Source organism: Mustela nivalis, assembly GCF_964662115.1.
Source record: "Mustela nivalis genome assembly, chromosome: 16".
Taxonomy (NCBI): Eukaryota; Metazoa; Chordata; class Mammalia; order Carnivora; family Mustelidae; genus Mustela; species Mustela nivalis.
This window is the reverse complement of record NC_139035.1, coordinates 16,210,436-16,231,303: the sequence shown is the minus strand read 5'-3', so window position 1 is coordinate 16,231,303 and position 20,868 is coordinate 16,210,436. Positions and strand designations below refer to the sequence as shown.

General features: G+C 36.2%; 1 protein-coding gene across 6 annotated transcripts in view; it reads left to right on the top strand.

Annotated features, from left to right (window-relative positions):
- The window catches only part of ACBD6 (acyl-CoA binding domain containing 6), a 209,131-nt gene that overhangs the window by 86,434 nt on the left and 101,829 nt on the right, over nucleotides 1-20,868 (top strand). For 2 of the 6 annotated variants that reach the window (XM_082701758.1, XM_082701759.1), the window contains exons 5-6: nucleotides 893-998; nucleotides 18,264-18,353. In XM_082701758.1, coding sequence (XP_082557884.1) covers nucleotides 893-998; nucleotides 18,264-18,353 — 196 coding nt within the window. The remainder of the gene's footprint in view (nucleotides 1-892; nucleotides 999-18,263; nucleotides 18,354-20,868) is intronic. The other 4 variants (XR_014303661.1, XR_014303662.1, XM_082701760.1 and 1 more) reach the window with 2 other exon arrangements.

The window sequence follows — 20,868 nt, the reverse complement described above, 5'->3', positions numbered from 1 at the left end:
TTTTAATAACTTAATAATAGATTTTAGAATAGACCCGCTGACTAGTCGAGATGTAGCTTGATATAAAAAAAAAAATGTACTATATACAGAATCAGTTGATCTGAGTGAATTCTAGTTCTTGTTCTGCCTGTAATAAATGTGATGCCATTTGGCAGGTTATGTGATCTCTTTTTACCTTTTTCTTTGTGAAGTTGTTGGATAAGAGTGAATGAATTTAGTCCACCAATTTACTTAGAATAGTGCTGGGTATAATATGCATCCCAGTTTTTGTTCTTAGTCTTTGTTTCTAATACTTCATGAAAGATTTCTGAATTTTGTGATGCTCTGTCTTTCCCTTAAGAAAATTGCTTTCTGTCTCTAAGAAAATTACATTAGTGTATATGTGTATGTGTGTGTATGTGTATGTGTGTATACACACACATGCACACGCACACACTTTAAACCTGGGTAGCAACAAACTTGTTATGTTATCCTGTAAGACAGGTAGTAAGCTGTGTCCTGATCTTTTGAGACCTCTATAAAGACAATAGCAAATAACCTCATTACTGCAGTGCTACTATTGAAAACTCTGAGTCAGGAAATGTGTGCTTGTCAGCATGTAGAAGGACCTGCAGAGAGAAAGAGGGCCGAGAAAATCTACTTAAGGTGTTATATCATTATACTGGTATAACTTGTTAAAGTAGATGAAGCTTTTCCCTATTATAGTTGCTAAGAACTTTAGTCTTTAGAGAATGGATATATCATGTCTTAGGGAAAATCCATTATTATTCATATAAAATTCTTTATGAGAGCAGATTCCATTGATGTTTGTCAGCAGTAAACAGGTTGTGTTAAAAATATGTGACTTTTATGTATTACCTAGTGAGACACTTTTTATTTTTACTCTAATTAGGGAAGAAGACAAAAACATATTTGATTACTGCAGGGAAAACAACATTGACCATGTAACCAAAGTCATCAAATCGAAAAATGTGGATGTGAATATGAAAGATGAAGAGGTATGGAAAACATGCCTTAATTATTTTCTTATGCTTTGTTGTTCTACCCCGGTGCTTCTTTTCCAATGGCCTATGAACTACAACTTAAAGTATAGTATGGTTAAGATTGTATCAGAATATTTATATGAAATGGTGTTTCCCAGTTAAGATACTTTCTGTGTCTGTATCCATCTATCTGTTGATATTGTCTAAGTTATTAGCTGAAACTTGCTGCAGTCCAGTAACTTCTGTTTCTTCACGATACAGGGAGGGACTGTTAACCTATTAAGTGAAATCAATAGGTAATTTAAAAATATTTATAAGTAGTTTTGGTGTCTTCTGTCATTACACTTCAAATAGATATATTGTCCTTTCTCAGTAAATATATTTCTAGAAAACAGTGTGTCAGAATTTTGATAAATCAGTCTCTTTCTTTCTTTCTTTCTTTCTTTCTTTCTTTCTTTCTTTCTTTCTTTCTTTCTTTCTTTCTTTCTTTCTTTTTTGAAGAGAGGAAGACAGACAGATGGGATGGGGAAGGGAGGGGCAGAGGGAGTCACTCTGAAGCAGGCTCCACACCCAGCTCAGATCCTGATGTGCGGCTTGATCTCACAACCCTGAATCATGACCTGAGCTGAAATCGAGAGTCGGCCCAACTAAGCTACCCAAGCACCCTGGTAAATCCATTCATTTAAATGTGGGCCTGCTATGCAAAGGGATTCTATACTAAATTATTTTGTAAAATTATTGTTTTTTAATTTATTTGTTTGGTGAATAAAACTGTTCATATATTGAGTTTAAACTTTCCTGGATTATAGTTGTTAAATGGGGAACAAAATTTACTAACTGAGTTTTACTCATTCTTTATTTTTTTTTTATTTTTTTATTTTTTATTTTTTTTAAAGATTTTATTCATTCATTTGACAGAGAGAGATCACAAGCAGGCAGAGAGGCAGGCAGAGAGAGAGAGGAGGAAGCAGGCTCCCCGCTGAGCAGAGAGCCCGATATGGGACTCGATCCCAGGACCCTGAGATCATGACCCGAGCCGAAGGCAGCGGCCCAACCCACTGAGCCACCCAGGCGCCCCTACTCATTCTTTAATAATGCAATGAAGGATGATCAAAATGACTGAAAGATAATAATTATGAGGAAGAAGACATGCAGTGATCATAGATAATGTGTAGAGTAGATAAATCAGTGTACATATTGACAGCTCTTTATACAGGTTAGCCTTTAATATTATCTAATTGTTAGGCAGTGTCTTTCCTGTAATACGTTGTCAATGATACCAGGAAAGACTATAATTCTGCAGTACAGAGGGACCAGTAATATGTTTGTTCTCCCCTAAGTAATGAAACAAACAGCTAAGAAAGATGTAGCTAGAGAAAAGTAAAAGCCAGGTTGGGAAATAATAAAACCAGGTCTTTTGATCCAACTAGGGTGTTTTTTTGCCTTTCAGGATTAGAATACCCCCCCCCCCCCCAGTAAATCAGATGTAACTGCTCCCCTTGATTTTGTTATTTTTTGGTTTTGTACTTGGGAGTTAAGATTTTTATAAAATTAATACATGTAGGTAGTTCAACAAAAATCAGTACTATAAATCCTCTAACAAAAAAGTATTCCCTTACCTGAATCCTTCTCACATTGATTCTAGCTCCCTTGAGGCAAAAACTTTGTTTTTTTCATTGTTTCTTTTGCAATTTACCTGCATATTTCTAAATAGCATGCATGTATCTCTTGATTTTCCAACTTTAACCATTATTGATTTTCTTTTCTGCTATATTAGGATTTAGCTCTTTTACTTGTATTCCTCTCTCCTCTTCCCACCTCCCCAAGAGTTATATCACAACATTTAGTTTCATTTTCTGATTGAATCTCTATAGAATCAATGTTAAAATATTGGGGAGGGTATGTGCTTTGGTGAGTGCTGTGAAGTGTGTAAACCTGGTGATTCACAGACCTGTACCCCTGGGGATAAAAATATATGTTTATAAAAAATAAAAAATTATAAAAAAAAATATTATTATTTTATAAGTAATTATAATGTAGGTATAAAGTAGTTATATTATTGTTTCTGTGTAAATTATGCACATTGCTGAGCTTAGGTGTACTGTGTGTACTAGTCAGCTTTTGTGGTTAGCCGCATTTCAGTGGCTGATACCTACATCTATTTCTCGCTCACATTTCAGGAGGGTTTTGTATCAGGCTCTGTCTGCTATGTTAGCTAGCGTTGTTTGGGCTCAGTTCATTTCAATTTCATGTATGTTCTCATTCTCATTCTGAGATGTGGATAGACACTGGGGCAGAAGTAAGGACAGACAGAATCAGACCCCACAGATACATTTAAAGCTTTTGTATAGATGTGGCATGTGTCATATCTGCTCACATTCCTTTGGCCAAAACAAGCCACAAAGCCAAACTGGGTGGTAGGACACCTTTTCTGATGACAGGGAAGCAATGCACAGGTGGGAAGGAAATAAATAATTATATACTTAGGAGTAGTATAATCTACATGCCATAGTACAACATTCTGTTTTTCTAAAGGCTAATCATTGCTTTTTTTGTTTTGTTTTTATATCTCCTATGTTTCTGTCATTAAATCTTTCCTCAAATTGCCCAACGGAGGTCTTCTCTGTGCAGTGACGCACGCCAGGTAATCAACCCCGTACCGTTTTAGCGATCCCCCTTCTGGAGCTCTCCTTCCTTTTTCTCTGTTCTCAGCTGGGTGCTCTCTAGGCCGGCTGTATAGATGCCGTCCTGGGACTACGCTTTACCACTGTCTTAGGAACACCCTTCCCTTCTCTCCTGGAGTCTTCTGTTGCCTGGATCCCAAGTCTTTTATTGTTTACTTCCTTGTTTAGATGAGTGTCTCTTCCAGTAGCTTTCTTTTATATTTGTTTCCTGGTTTTGATGGAGCATTTCCTCTAGTAGCTTCCTGAGAAAGGTAAATATTTTGAGATCCTCCATGTTAAAAATGTTTCAGTTAGAGTTTTGGGCATATTCCATATGCTCAATAAATATTTGACAAACTAATGAATGATTAAATGAATGAATAAGTAGGAGCAGTGTATTTTAGGGGCATCTGGGTGGCACAGTTGGTTGAGTGTCTGACTCTTGGTTTCAGCTCAGGTTGAGATCTCGGAGTCAGGAGATCAAGCCCCACGTCGGGCTCCGTGCTCGGTGAAGAGTCTGCTTGAGATTCTCTCTCTCCCTCTCCCTGCCCCTCCCGCTTGTGTGCTTGCTCTCGCGCACGTGCTCTCTCTCTCTTTCTCTCTCTCTCGCTCTCTCTTGCTCTCTCTTGCTCTTGCTCTCCATTATAAATAATCTTTAAAAAGAAAAAGAGAAGCAGTGTAATTGTGATGAGCTAGACTACATAGGTTCAAATCTTTGCACTGTCACTTTCTAGCTATATGACGTTTGTCAGGTTTATTTTGTGTCTCAGTTTCCGTGTGTATAAAATGGAGATTACCGTAGTCCCTGTGTCAGCATTGTTTTGAGGATTAAATCAGTTAATATATATAAAGCACTTAAACAATACCTGACACACACATAACAAGCACTCAATAAATTTTAGCTATCTTGATTATTTTTAATGAATAATATGAATGTGATAATATGAAGAAATGAATGAAGATCACTTAACTCTTTAAGATTTCACTCATCTGTTTATTTTAGAGAAAGCGGGAGTATATGCATGTGTGCAGGGGGAGGGGCAGTGGGGGAGGGAGAGGGATAAGCAGACTCCCCACTGGGAGCCCAGTGCAGGGCTCAAGCCCATGACCCTATGATCATGACCCCAGCTGAAACCAAGCGTCAGACACCCAACCAACTAAGCCACCCAGGCGCCCTGACTTTTTTCTTCAAAGGCTTAATTTTTTTAGAGAAGTTTCAGGTTCACAATAAAATGAGAGGAAGGTGCAGAGACTTCCTTTCCATGTACCCCCGGACCTCCTACATGTGTGTAGCCAACCCCATTGTTAACATCACTCACCAGAATGGTACATTTTTTTACCAAGGATGAACCTACACTGATACTTGTAATCACCCGAAGTCCATAGTTTATCTTAGGGTTGACTCTTGGTGTGGGTTTGGACAAATGTAGAATATCTATCCATCATTTTAATATCATACAGAATATTTTCACTGCCCTTAAAATCCTATGTGCTCTGCCTAGTTATACTCCCTGCTCTGCTCCAACCATTGATCTTTTTCTTATCTTTTCATTAGCGTGGTATATTTTTCTCCAAACATTTACTTTTACTCTATATGTGTCATTATATTTAAAGGGGGTTTCTTATATTTAAGGGGGGTTTCCCACATTAAATATAATGTGTCATTATATTTAAAATGGGATCATGTTTTTAATCCACTGAGACAATCTGTCTTTTAACTGTTGTATTTAGACCACTAACTTTCAAAGTGATTATTGATACAGTTGGATTAGTATCTATCATTTCTGTTACTGTTTTCTATTTGTTACACTTGTTCTTTGTTCCTATTTTTGTCTTTTCTTTTTCCACTTTTTGTGGTTTTAATTGAGGATTTAATAGGATTCCATTTTCTCTCCTTTCTTAGCTTATCAGTTAGGCCTCTTTTATTTTTTTTTATTTATTTTTTTTTTTTAGATTTTATTTATTTATTTCACAGAGAGAGATCACAAGTAGACAGAGAGGCAGGCAGAGAGAGAGAGAGAGGGAAGCAGGCTCCCTGCCGAGCAGAGAACCCAATGCGGGACTCGATCCCAGGACCCTGAGATCATGACCTGAGCCAAAGGCAGCGGCTTAACCCACTGAGGCCACCCAGGCACCCTCTTTTATTTATTTATTTTTTTAGCCGTTTTTTTTTTAGTGGTTGCTCTGGAGTTTGCAATATACATTTATAACTAACCCAAGTCTATTTCTATTACCATGATAACATAATACCATTTCATGAATTATCTTATAAGATAATAATAAACTATTAATTTATCCCTCTAGTTCCTTGTATCTTTGCTATCACTTGTTGCACTTACATATAAGCATACAAAATTGAACACAGTGCTGCTGTTTTTTGAACAAACTGTTATCTGTTAGATCCGTGAAAAATAAGGAAAACGGAAAGTTTTTATTTTGCCCTCCCTTATTCCTTCTTCTCTGTTCTTCTTTTCTTACGTAGATCGAAGTTTCTGACCTGTATTATTTTCCTTCTCTCTAAAGAACTTCTTTTAACATTTTTGCAAGTTCTACTGGCAACGGATTTCTTCAGTCTTTGTTTGAGAACATCTATTTCTCCTTTGTTTTTGAAGGAGAATTTCTCAGGATACATAATTCTAGTTTGGTGGAGTTTTTTCAAAACACTCTCTTGCTTGCCTGGTTTCTTTCTTTCTTTCTTTCTTTTTAAGATTTTTATTTATTGAGAGTGCAGGTGTGGGGGCAGGGGTAGAGGGAAGAGAGAGAATGTCAAGCAGGCTCCACGCTGAGCACATGGAGCCTGATGGAGAGCTCGATCTCACCCCAAAGATCATGACCGGAGCTGAAATCAAGAGTCAGAGCTTAACTGACTGAGCCACCCAGGCACTCCTCTTGGCACGGTTTCTGAGGAGAAATTAGATATAATTCTTATCTTTGTTCTTTATAAGTAAGGCGTTTCTTCAGCTTCTTTCAAGATTTTTCTTTGTCTTTCATTTTCTATAGCTTGAAAACAATATGCCTAGGTGCAGGGGTTTTTTTGTTTGTTTGTTTTGTTTTGTTTTTGGCATTTAACTTGCTTGGTGTTTTCTAAGCTTCCTGGATCTGTGGCTTGGTGTCTAGCATTAATTGGGGGAAATCCAGTCGTTGTTTCATATACTTCTTCTGTATCTTCTTCTGTTTCTTCTGCTTCTGGTGTCCCCATTACACATATGTCACACCTTTTGTTTTCCCACAGTTCTTGGGTGTTCTATTCTGGGTTTTTTCAGTCTTTATTCTCTTTGATGTTCAGTTTTCATGGATTCTGTTAGGTATATCCTCTAGCTCAAAGATTATTTCCTTAATCATATCCAGGCCACAAATAAACCCATCAAAGGCATTTTTTATTTCCATTACAGTTTTTTTTTTTTTAATCTCTAGCATTTCTTTTTGGTTCTTCCTTAGAATTTCTATGTCTTTGCTTATGTGGTCCATCTGTTCTTACACACTGTTGATTTTATCTCTTGGAGCCTTTGGCATATTAATCATAGTTCTTATAAATTCTTAGCCTTATAATTTTAATGTCTTTGCATATTTGGGTCTGATAATTGCTCTGTCTCTTCAGATTATATTTTTTTACCCTTGGTATGATTTGTAATTTTTACTAATAGCTGCACATCACATACTGGGTAAGAGGAACTGCTATAAATAGTTCTTTAGTAATATGGTGGTGAGGTGTGGTAGAGGCAAAGTGCTCTATCGTGCTACGATCAGGTCTCAGTTTTCAGTGAATCTGCGTCTGGTTTGTGAATCCCACTAGTGGTTCTGTCTTTTTTCCTCCCTGCTTAGATGGAACAGAACGGCTAGAGTGGGCTGGAGTTGGAATTTCCCTCGCCTCAGGTCAGGGGGCTCAGATAATCCCCTAGCAGGTTAGGCACTGGTTAACTGGTTTTCCCCAAAGGCAGGCCTTACTAAGAACAGTGCTCTCCTATATTTCAAAAGGATTCGTTTCCGACTTCAGAATCAGGAGGGGTTTTCTCTGATAGTTACTTTGGGAACCTGGCCAAACTCCTGGAGGTAAATCTTGCAATGTTGTGCAGCCTCCCCACCAGGAGTAGATTCCCTTAGTTTTTAACTCTCAGAGTTGTCCACACTGAGCCTTCAGCAGTTTGTCAGTTTTGTCCATTGTAGTCCGGTTTTTCTGCCTCGCAGTTCCTGGGGCGGTTTTCACTTATAAAGTTCTGCTATAGAAAGTTGAGTTCACCTGTCTGTCTCTCTAGTCTTGAGGGCACAAGGTTTGCCTTGTGTCTTCCCCCCTCTCTCTCTCTCTCTCTTTTTTTTCCAAAAATTTTATTTATTTGAGAGAGAGAGAGTGCACGAGTGAGAGAGCGAGAGAGAAAGTCCGAGTTGGTGGAGGGGCCGAAGGAGAAGCAGGCTTCTTCCCTTCCCCACGCAGCAGGGAGCCTGGTACAGGACTGGAACCCAGGACCCTGGGATCACAACCTGAGGCGAAGGCAGACGCTTAATTAACTGAGCCACCCAGGCACCCCATGTCTTCCCCTCTCTTATGGATCTAGCAAGAATAGTGAATTTTTCAACCTGTTCAGCATTTTGCTTGTTGTTAGGAAGGAGCGGCAAAATCCAAGCTCCTTATATATGGAATTGGAAATTGGAAGTCCACTTACCTTTCGAAGGTCACTTTTACCCTGGAATGTATTGTGCATATACTAGACATTCCCTATTAGAATTTTCTGTCTTTCAAATAATAATACTTTATATGGTGTGTGTTTAGGTTACAGAGTACTTGCACTTACTATCTTCCCAACAACCCTGCAAGGTAAATGCTATCCTCATTTTACAGACAAGAACTAATTCAGAGACGTGCTTTCACTTACTGAAATACACATAACTGCTAAGTGGAAATGCAAGTCGGAGGGACTGTTCTTTTTGCCTTTGGATTTAAGAAGGATATACAACTTCCAGTTGGCCCTGCTAGTGTTATTCTCTGGTTTGCAGCATTTCATGAAAGAAATTGGAAATTTACCAAATCTTCCACATGACCTTTGCAAAGATCATTGGACAACAGTGATAGGAATAAAACATCTAGAACACAGATAGCTTACACTGACGCAGTTTTGTTTGTTTGGTTTTTTGCAAAGATAAAAGAAACTTGTAATATGTAGTGCTTCTGTCATTCCGTGACTTTGATGTAGTGCAGCTTCCCAGGTCTTCCAGTTTGTTACCCATGCAGCTACCTTTACCCCCGGCCTGCCAGAACATTGTGTTTCCAGGAACAGATGAAGTGCTTACACATTCATAGACTGAGACGCCAAGAATTCAGTTGGGTTCTCTCATTGCTCCAAGCAGATTTCTGCCCTCTCAGCCATGACATCTCAGGCTGGGCCTTGAATACTGATGGCAAGCCTTTTATTATTAATCAGGGATTTGTATGAATTAATTTAAGAACATGAGGGAAATGAGAGCTTAAAATTAGAATCAAACTTAACATCCTAAATAAAATAAATGGTATTGCTTCATGACTTTTAAACCTCTCGCAGATAAAACAACAACTTGGTAAGCCTTGGTGATGGACTAAAATTATGAAATGTCAGAATTAAATTGCTAGCTAAATATTTTTAACCCCTTTATGAGAAAAAGACATTTCTCTATGATAATAAGTTGGGTGACAATTACAGTTTTGAAAGGACATCCAGTTCTTTGTGTCTGTCTAGCTGATATTTGAGCTTGAGAGATTTCATTACTGATTGCCTAGGATTCTTTGGGATTGTATATGACTTTATTTAAAATGTTCATCCAACAAGTTCAACCCAATTTCAGTTTTGCCCTTAGATGACTAAAAATTACATTTATTGCACTTAAAATTTGCTGTAAGCACATAAAGAAATTTAATTATAGCCATAAAAATAAGTCATAGTAGAAATTTAATTTATAGTCATAAATGATACGCTTGCATTTCTACATATTGAAATAAACACAATCGTATATTGCTGGAAATGTATATATTAGGACCTATAACTACAATAGCACATGAACATATATATATAAAATGCTTTTAAATAATTCATATTTCATTATGAAGTTATTTTATCATGAATAACTATAGTTCCTGGTATATATCTTATATTTATTCAAGTAATTACTACTAATATAGTAAGACATGTATTTCTTCTTTTTTTTTAAGACACAATTCTAATTGGAGAAAATTACATGGTGTTTCCAGATGATATTGTAATTAGGACACTGTATTTCACGTAACAGAAAAAAGTTTTATTAAAAAAAACACAAGTTTTGTAGTTATATACTTATCATACCATTCTCCATGTTTGTTGATTCTTTCAAATGCTTTTAGGAAGTTACCTTTCTTTTCATCCCTTCCCCTTCTTCGCTTTAAATTTGTAGCTCATGTCAGAATATAATTTGCATGTTTTTGCCTTGAGAAACTGCTGCAGAATCTGGTGAAACTGATGGTGTTAACCTAACAAAAGGTTTAAGACTCAGAGTCACTATATTGAGGCTTGATTTATGCTTTTATTTAAGATTTGAGAAAGAAAAAAAAAAAGGATTTGCTTAAATAAATTTCCGCAGTTGAATATGTGTTATTTTGATTGTGTATTTGATTAAAATAGTAATTTGAAGGAACTCATTGAATCACACTAATAATTGGGAAATGCATTCTAAACTGTCACGTTATTCTCATTTGCATTAATGTAGCCAGCACCATTTCAAAATCACGCCTAACTTTATATAAGAAGCTCATGCTTAATACAAAATCAGAAAATAGTAAAAGTAGGTTAAATCTTATGAGCTTGGGCACCTTACCATTATAGCCATTTTGAACTGTATAGTTTTGTGGCACTAAATGTATTCACTTTGCTTTGCAACTGTCACCACCATCCATCGATAGAATCTTTTCCTCTTCCCCAAACAAAAGTCTGTACTCATTAAAGTCTGGCTCCTCATATCCTCCCTCATTTCCACCCCTCCTCCCTCCACCCCCGACAACCACCATTCTACTGTCTGTCTCCATGAAGGTGACTACTTTAGGTATCTCATGTAAGTGGAATCGCAAGTATTTGTCCTTTGTGCCTTACTCCACGTAGCGTAACATTTTCAGATTCATCGATGTTACTACATCTGTCAGAATTACCTTCCGTTTTAAAATAATATTACATTGTATGCATATACCACATTTTGTTTATCTGTCTTTGGACACTTGAATTACTTTCATATTTTGGCTATTATGAATAATGTTGCTATGACTGTGGGAACAAATTTTTGTTTGATTTTTTTTTCCAACACTTTACTATGAAAAATTTTAAGCATACAGCAAAGTTGAAAGAATTTTACAGTGAACATCTATATCCCTATATATACCTAGATTCTACCACTGATTTTTTACTGTGCTTGCTTTACCAATATCTGTCTGTCTATCTGTCCATCAGTCAGTCCTGTTTTAGATGCGTTTCAGATTATTTTGCGGACAGCACATTTCTAGCATCATATCATTTACCAGAATTCACTACTAGTTTGTTTTTTCTTTTGCGATAGCAGTTTACATACAGTGAAATGCCCAAATCTTAACTACACATTCAATTAATATACCTATGTAAGTGAAACTCCTGGCAGGATAGAAAACATTACTGTCACCCCAAAAAGTTCCATCCTGCCCCTTCCCAGCTGGTTTGTTCTTCTGACTCCACAAAGGTAACCATTGTTCTTATAAATTTTCTACTATAGATTGGTTTTGTATGTTCTAGAACTTTATGTAAATGGAATCATAATATGTACTTTCTGTGTTAGTTTTCTTACATTTAGCATTATGTTTTTGAGATTCATTCAGTTTGTTCTGTAAGTCAGTTCTTCCTTTTTTTATATTACTGAGTAATATTCCATCATATAAATATATCATTATTTACCCATTGCCTTGTGATGGACACCTGGGCTGTTTTCATCGCAACCTATTTTTACTTACTTTGTACAGGATAAGGTAGTAACTCCCCTGCTTATTTCTTCATCCTGAAGTCACTAACATTATGGCTTAGTAACCCTTGTGAAGAAATTTTTTTTTAAGTAGTAAATTTAAAATGCTTCTCAGTTCCCTGATAACTCAGCAACATCATTTCTCTTTATCTTAGATCTTAGACAGTGAAAGAAATCAAGTAGTTGCTGATTTAAATGTGTATCACACATATGGGTATGTGGTACTCTCTTTAATGCTAGTAAATAAATATGCTAGGAAACAAACTGTCCTACAGGGAGCCACTGCCTTCCATGATAGGTGCATCTAGACTCCTTAAACGGCTTCCCAGTTCTACTCCTGTCTTTAAATTTTTGAAACAACATTGTCGGTTCGCTTTTGAGAGGGAGGTGTGAGTAGGAGGCATTCTGTAGTTCCTGGTGCTGAAGGTGATGTAGTTGTCACTGCAGTCAGCCGCTCCAGCAGCAGCAGCAGCGAAGGGTAGAAGATAAGGATGGATGGAGGAGACGGAGACATGCGTGGAAGGTTATCAGTAGCTGAAGTCAGTCTCCATCACAATGGTCAGTTTAAACCCAGTTTTTTTACAGAGAGAAATTCAAGTCAGTCTGTTTTCAGTGTATTTCTTTTGCACAGAGTAGCAAGGTGACAACTCTCATAGATTTAAATATCCTAATTTTGCTATGTTTTTGTCTACTGCATTGATGGCGTATGCTTGTATGTGTTCGCAAAATACCATAAGAACATTAAGACTCATTTTGTAATGCATTCTCTTTTCATTTAATTTGTGTTATCAGGAGAAAATCTAGTTTTAAAAAATTCTACAGGTATAAGGACAAGTAAGTAAGTAAGGATATCAGAGGAGCATTTAAGATATTAAGACCCGCTCTGTATTTTCAGAAGGTATGAAAGTAATACCACTTAATAGGTTAGCAGCCACCCTGCACTTTCAAAGCACTTAAGAGTCATTCATCTGTCTGAGGTAGGACAGTATACGCACTCTCGGTTAACAGATGAGAACTCTTTTTTACCCCCTGTGGTTTCGCTGTATTTGAATTCCAGAATTTATCCAGATCCCTCCAAATAGTGCTTCTTAGTTTTCTTGTGGCCAAGGATTCCTTTTAATAATGCTTTTCTTCCCTAAACTCCTAAATACTCGTAGGATATTTTTTCAGGAGAGTTGTTAAAACTAGAAACAAAGAATTGTCAGCTTTTGTGGTATAGTAAAAATACATTTAACTTGAAAATTTGTAGGAGATTATATCATTCATAGAAAATAAAGCAATTATATAAAAAATAGATGAACTACTTTATGAATTTGGATAGCCCTTAAGAAACTATAGTGTGTACCTAATTAATGGTTTTTCTTTTAGAGGAGAGATTATGAAATCCTGTATCCAAAATAATGTAGTAATTGCATTGTATTGGTTGAGATGTTTCTGGTTAACAAAGAGAAGAGAAAGAAAACACAGGTGTTTACTTCCTAGTTTTATTCTGAACGGTTATGAGGATAGCATCTCTGCAAGTAACATAATCTCTGATTATGTTACCACTTGAATTAATAATCTTGAATTAGAGCATGTTCACAGGAACTTTATAATTTGAAATAAATAGTTATCACATTCAGAATCACATTCAGACACCTAGTTGTGCTGGTCTTTCTTCATTTAAGTATAGAACATTTTGAAAGCAAAATTCCGAAGCCTGATTTATTTTATCTTTGTTTATTTACAGGTATGTTTAATCTTGCTCTTGTTTTGAGCTTCTTAATACTGTGTAAAAATATTAATCATTAGGTGGTCTTAATGTAGATATCTTCAGCACTTCTACAGAAAGTCATTGTCAGAGAATTCATTCTAATTCAAGGTTAATTAGTGTACCATTAAAATAATGTGTTACAAAAATTAATTACATCACAGGTCAAAAAACGTATTAAAAAGCGTAGTGTTCGTGTCTGAGAACACATCATCCTCCTTAAAACATTGCTAGACTAGTGCTACCGCTCTGGAAAATATATCTCCAGTAGAAATCAGTACTGAGGTCCAGTCATAGGTGTTTCCCCTAAAGTAAATTTTTGGCACCACATATGGGAAATTTAAAATATAACTCCCATTAACAGTAAAATGTGTTGCTAGTCTGCTTTCCCATCGCAACAGCTAAGGATTTATATTTTAGCATTAATCGATATAACCCTACTGGGTTAAACCTAAGGAGAAATCAGGAACCTGGTTGAGAAGTAGAAATTATCTGTATATTTTGAAGTAAAAGTATTAGATATATTAATAGTATGTTTTCTTATTTAACTGTTAGGTACTTTGGTAGGTGCCCTCGTGTAAGTATATCACACATTATTTTAACTATGTAGTAATTCTTGTTAATAGTTTAACTTAATAGCCGTAAAATATACACTTAAAATTAGAATGAGAAAAGATAGGGACTTTGAAATCCTGATTCTTTTAATGTGAAATTCGTGAAACAGTTAAATAGAACTACAGAATATTTTATACATTGGTATTTTCCCCAAGAGTCCTATTACAATATCTGATTGTCCATATGAAAGGTTTTGGAATTTGTGCCTTAGTAACAGCAGGTCAATACACATTAGAGCTACAGAAATTTTAACATGGGAAACTCTTTTCTCCACTCAACAACACATTTTTTACTTGGGTTTTAGAACTGTCTCCATTAAAAGATATTCTTAGTGGGCTCTGAACAAAATAGTTTTGCTGCTATAACAAATTGTAAAGAATCTACCCACATTTTAAAATTTTCTGCTTTTCTTCCTCTTTGGATTTTATGTAAGCCTGTGAGAAAACCTATTCATAAGTAAATAAATTGAGCAAATGGAAGAAAAAGAGAAGAAGAATTTGTAGGGAAGAGATTGTCTTTGTTTCTTTCTTGTTGTTTTCTTCAGGAATAAATCCTGGTTTAATTAACTGAACTTCTAGGTGCATGAAGAGATTCTGAAAGATAAAGAGTATAAAGTGGGTTTAGAAAAGCTTTCTTGAAAAGTGCTTTTTACTTTAAAACCATCTTTGTGTCCCTGCTTATAGCTTCTGAAATCTTTTCTAAAATGACATAAAGTAGGGATTTCAACTTAATGTAGAAAAGCATTCCATTCTTTAAAAATGACAACATCACTTCTACCCTCAAAAAATAGGCTTAAACTATATACCACTCATTTCTTCAGAAAAGTCCTTGGCTTCTGGGGTATTTTTTAATTGTTTGGACCAAGTGAGCGTCTTTAATTAACTAAATCAAGATTTTCTGGAAGTGGAAAATAGAATTAACATGTTGATAGTAACTGTGAGTCTTTGGTAGACAGTTGTTAAATGTTTCATATTTAGTACTTTGACTCCTAACAATCATCTATTCTGTTTTGCAAGTGTAACATTTGAAGATAGATATCAGCGGACTTTATTAGTGTTTTTTTAGATATTTCAGAGTATAAATTTGGGATATTAACAGGCAATGCTTAGTTTCAAACTGACTTAATTCTCTTACATTGTGAGGCATATGTGAGTTAATTTAGATACACTGATTGTGATTTCTACCTAAGTTTAAATACTCATATTTTATCGGTAAGATTTCTTTCACCAGGGCACCTGGGTAGCTCAGTCATTAAGCATCTGCCTTCAGCTCAGGTTATGATCACAGGGTCTGCTCTGCGGGGAGCCTGCTTCACCTTCGCTCACTCCCTCTGCTCATGTTCCCTCTCTCTGTCAAATAAATAAATAAAATCTTAAAAAAAAACAAAAAAAAACCTGGTGATTCACAGACCTGTACCCCTGGGGATAAAAATACATGTTTGTAAAAAATAAAAAATAAAAAAAAAGAGTAACATTGAAAAAAAAAAAAAAAAAAGATTTCTTTCACCAGAAGAAGTGAACATGTTAATTTAAGAAAACTATATTTTAAATTTATAAAGTACTTTAAAATTAAAAACACATTATCTTATAGTTCATTCATTCAACAAATACTGTTGGTGTTAAGGCTGTTAGTATTATCCTTTTCTTCACTTTGTAGGTGAGGAAATGGATCAGTCTGAAGTAAGTCATTGGGCTAGTACATAATGGATTCCAGAAGTAGAACTCAGGATTTCCAGTTGATTTAGAAAAGTCTGTGTAAACCTGGTGATTCACAGACCTGTACCCCTGGGGATAAAAATATATGTTTATAAAAAATAAAAAGTTTAAAAAAAAAAAAAAAAAAAAAGAAAAGTCTGTTCCCTTTCCTATAGAGCATTTTTTAAAATTAAAAAAAAAAAAAATTTTTTTAAGATTTTATTTATTTGACAGAGAGATCACAAGTAGGCAGAGAGGCAGACAGAGAGAAAGGGGGAAGCAGGCTCCCTGCTGAGCAGAGAGCCCGATGTGGGGCTCGATCCCAGGACCCTGAGATCATGACCTGAGCCGAAGGCAGAGGCTTTAACCCACTGAGCCACCCAGGCGCCCCATCGATAGAGCATTTTAAATCAACTAGTTTTAGAATAATTAACCTGCAGTTTTACATATTACTTTGTTTTTCTTAAAACATTATATCTTTTAGTCCATACCTACTAAAAATTACTTGAATGGCCTAAATGCCACAATCAAAAGATACTGGCTGGCAGAATGGATAAAAAAGACCCATTTACATGCTGCCTTCAAGAGACTCACTTCAGGTCTAAAGACACGTACAGACTGAAAGTGAAGAGATGGAAAAACATGTACCATAAAAATGGAAGCAAGAAACAAGCTGGGGTAGCAATACTTATATCAGACAAAATAGACTTTTTTTTTTTTTAAGATTTTATTTATTTATTTGACAGAGAGAGATCACAAGTAGATGGAGAGGCAGACAGAGAGAGAGAGAGGGAAGCAGGCTCCCCGCTGAGCAGAGAGCCCAATGCGGGACTTGATCCCAGGACTCTGAGATCATGACCTGAGCCGAAGGCAGCGTAACCCACTGAGCCACCCAGGTGCCCCAAAATAGACTTTAAAACAAACACTGTAGGGGCGCCCGCGTGGCTCAGATTGTTGAGCATCTGCCTTTGGCTGAGGTCATGATCTTCAGGTCCTATAATAGAGCCGCTTGTTGGGCTTCCAGCTCAGTAGGGAACCTGCTCCTCCCTCTCCCCATGCCTCTCCCCCTGCTTGTGTTCTCTCAGTCTCTCTCTTTCAAATGAATAAATAAAATCTTAAAAAAAATAAATAAACACTATAGCAAGAGACAAAGAAGGGCATTACATAATGATAAAGAGATTAATCCAACAAGAAGATACATTGGAGCACCTAAATATATACATAAAAAGAGAAATTTATAGTAATTCAGTAATAGTAGGGAATTTAATATCCCACTTACATCAGTGGATAAATTTAGGCAGAAAATGAATAAAGAAATGCTATTGTTGAGTGACATATTATACCAGATGGATATAACAGATACATATAGAATGTTCCATCCAGAAACAACAGAAGTACCTAGGAATAAACTTAATCAAGGAGGTGAAAGACCTATACTCTAAAAATTATAAAACACTGATGAGAGAAATTAAAGACAACACAAACAAATGGAAAGATAATTCCCTGCTTGTGGATTGAAAGAACCAATACTGTTAAATAGTTCATACTGTTCAAAGCAATCTACAAATTCAGTGTAATCCCTATCAAGACACCAACAGCGTTTTTTACAGAACAAGAACAAATAATCCTAAAGTTTGTATGGAACCAGAAAAGAGCCTGAATAGCCAAAGCAATCTTGAGAAAGAAAAGGCTGTAGGTATCATAATTCCAGATTTCAAGGTAACCCTATAAAGCTGTAGTCATCAAAGCAGTATTGTGTTTGCATACAATAGGCACATAGATGAATGGAACCTGAATTGGTGCAGATACCGTGGAAAATAATATGGAGGCTCCTTAAAAAATTAGAAATAGAAATACTTGGGGCACCTGGGTGGCCCAGTCAGTTCAGAGTCTGCCTTTGGCTCAGGTCATGATCCCAAGGTCCAGGATTAAGCTCCACATCAGGCTCCCTGCTCAGCAAGGGAGTCTGCTTCTCTCTCTCTCTCTCTGCCCCTCCCCCTGTTCATGCTCGCTCTCTCTCTCTCTCTCTCTCAAATAAATAAATAAAATCTTTAATAAAATAGAAATACTATATGATTCTTCCTCCCCTCCCCCAAATACTGTAGGATCCGTTAATTTCACTACTTGGTATTTACTCAAAACAAAAACACTAATTTGAAAAGATAAGTGCACCCCTCTGTCTATTGCAAAATTACTTACAGTAGCCAAGATATGAAAGCAGCCTAAGTGTCTATTGATAGATAAATGAATAAAGAAGTTGTGATATAGCCGTATGTATACACAACCCCCCCACACACACAAATGTGTGAACAATTATTACGCTCTTGTAAAAAATGATGAGATTTTGCCATTTGGCAAGACAATATGGATGGACCTAGAGGATATTATACTAAGTGAAATAAATCGGACTAATAAAGACGAACACTATATGATTTCACTCATATGTGGAATCTAAAAAAAATGAATAAACAAAAGCAGAATCAGATCTGTAAATACACAGATGAAACTGATGGTTGTCAGAGGGAAGTGTGTTTTACTTGGCCTCATAACAATAACAAATTCATTTCTTTTTTTGTGTTTTTAGGGCAGAGCTCTACTCCATTGGGCATGTGATCGAGGACATAAAGAACTAGTTACAGTCCTGCTACATTATAGAGCTGATATTAACTGTCAGGTAAGACTGATGAAGAGGGGACCTTTTTTTAAAAATGGAGGTAAAAGTCATGCAACAGAAAATTCACAGTATTAACCACTTTAAAGTGTATAGTTCATTGACATTCATACAGTGAACAGTATTGTGTGACCGTCGCATTTTCATTACCCCAGAAGGAAACCTTGTATTTGCTAAGCAGTCACCTCCTATTTCTCCCTCATCACAGACCTTGGCAACAACTAATCTGCTTTCTGTTTCAATGGATTTGCATATTCTGGATATTTCATATAAATGGAATCTAATCAATGGTTTCTTTTTTTTTTTAATGTTATTTATTTATTTGACAGACAGAGATCACAAGTAGGCAGAGAGGCAGGCAGAGAGAGAGGGGGAAGCGGGCTCCCTGCTAAGCAGAGAGCCTGATGCACGATGCACAGCTCGATCCCAGGACCCTGAGATCATGACCTGAGCCAAAGGCAGAGGCTTAACACTCTGAGCCACCCAGGTGCCCCTAATCGGTGGCATCTTTTACTTGGCATAATGTTTTCAAGGTTCATCCATGTAGCATTTAACAGTACTTCATTCTTTTTTTATGGCTAAATACTATACCATTGTACAGATACACCTCATGTTGTTTATCATTTCATCAGTTGATGGACAGTTGAGTAATTTTAGTTTTTGGCAGTTGTGAATAGTTGCTGTGAGCAATTCATGTATGTGTTTTTGTTTGAACACTTGTTTTCTGTTTTCTTGGTTCTGTACCTAAGAGTAGAATTTTGGAGTTGTATGATAATTTGATGTTTTTGAAAAGGAACCTCCAAACTATTTCCACAGGAATCACACCATTTTACATTCCTACCAGCAATGCATGAGGGTTCTAATTTCTCCACTGCTTTGCCAACATTTATTTTCTTTTTTAATAGGCATTGTACTGGGGGCAAAGTGTTAACCATATCTTTCTTGATTTTGATTTGCATTTCCTTAACAACTGGTGATGTTGGTATCTTTTCATGTACTTATTAACAAAGTCTGTATCTCCTTTGGAGAAATGTGTATTCAAGTGTTTCACCACTTTTGAGTTGTTTGTCTTTTTGTTGTTAAGATGTAAGAGTTCTTTATGTACTCTGGATGGTAGTCCATTGTCAGACACATGATTTGAAGGTATCTTCTCCCTTTCTGAGAGTTTTCACTTTTTGATAGTATCTTTTGGTGCACAGGTTTTTAATTTTGATTTAACTTCAGTTTATCTACTTTTTTCTTTTGTTGGTTGTGCTCTTGGTGTCATACCTAGGAAACCATTGTCAAATATAAGGTCATTAAGATTTACCCTTGTGTTTTCTTTCCTTTTTGTTTTTATTGTAGCGAAATATACATAACATAAAATTTTTACCATTTTAACCATTTTTAAGTGTACAGTTCTGTGGCATTAAGTATGTTTAAGTTGTTCAGTCACCACCACCATTCATCTCCAGAACTTTTTCTTTTTCCCCCACTGAAATTCTGAATTCCTAACTAACTCGCCGTTCCCCCCAGCTCCTGGCAACCGCAGTTCTACTCTACGCCTTCATAATATTTTCAGGGATCATCCGTGTTGGTAGCATGTATCAGGATCTCCTTTCTTTTTAGGGGCACCTGCTTGGGTGGCTCAGTTCATTAAGTGTCTGCCTTTGGTGTGGGTCCTGATCCCAGGGACCCAGAAAGTCGAACCCCACGTCAGGCTCCCTTTGGGAGAAGTGTGCTTCTACTTCTCCCTTCGCTCCTCCCCTGCTCTTCCTCCTCCCCCACTCGTGCTCCCTCTTGCTCACTCTCAAATAAATAAAAAATTTAAAATTTAAAAAATAAAATAATTTCCTTTCTTTGAAAAACTAGATAATATATCATTATATGTATATACCACATTTTGTTATCCAAATAGCCATCTCTAGATACTTGGGTTGCTTTCTCCTTTTCACTATTATGATGAATCCTCCTATGAGTGTAGGTAACAACTGTTTATTTGAGTCCTTGCTTTCACTTCTTTTTAGTGCATAACCAGAAGAATTGCTTGATCACATGGTTATTCTTTGTTGAATATTTTGAGGAATCACTATAGCATTTTCCACAGTGGCTACACCATTATACATTCCCATCAGCCATGCACAAGTGTACGAATTTCTTCACATCTTTACCAACACTTGTTATTTTCTGTATTTGTGATAATAGGCATCTTACTGAGTGTGAAGTGGTATCTCACTGTGGTTTTAATATGCATTTCTGTGATGACTGGTGATATTGAACGTCTTTTCATTTGTTTATTGGCCGTTTGTATATCTTGTTTGTATCCTTTGCCCATTTTTAAATTGAGTTGTTGGTATTTTTAAGTTAAGTTATAGAAATTCCTTATATATTCTGAATGTCAGTCCCCTGTCTGATAAATGATTTGCAGATATTTTCTTCCATTCTGTGAATTGTCTTTGATTGTATTGATAGTGTCCTTTGATGCACAATAGTTTTAAATTTTGATGAAGTTCGCCTTACCTATTTTTTCTTTAGTTGC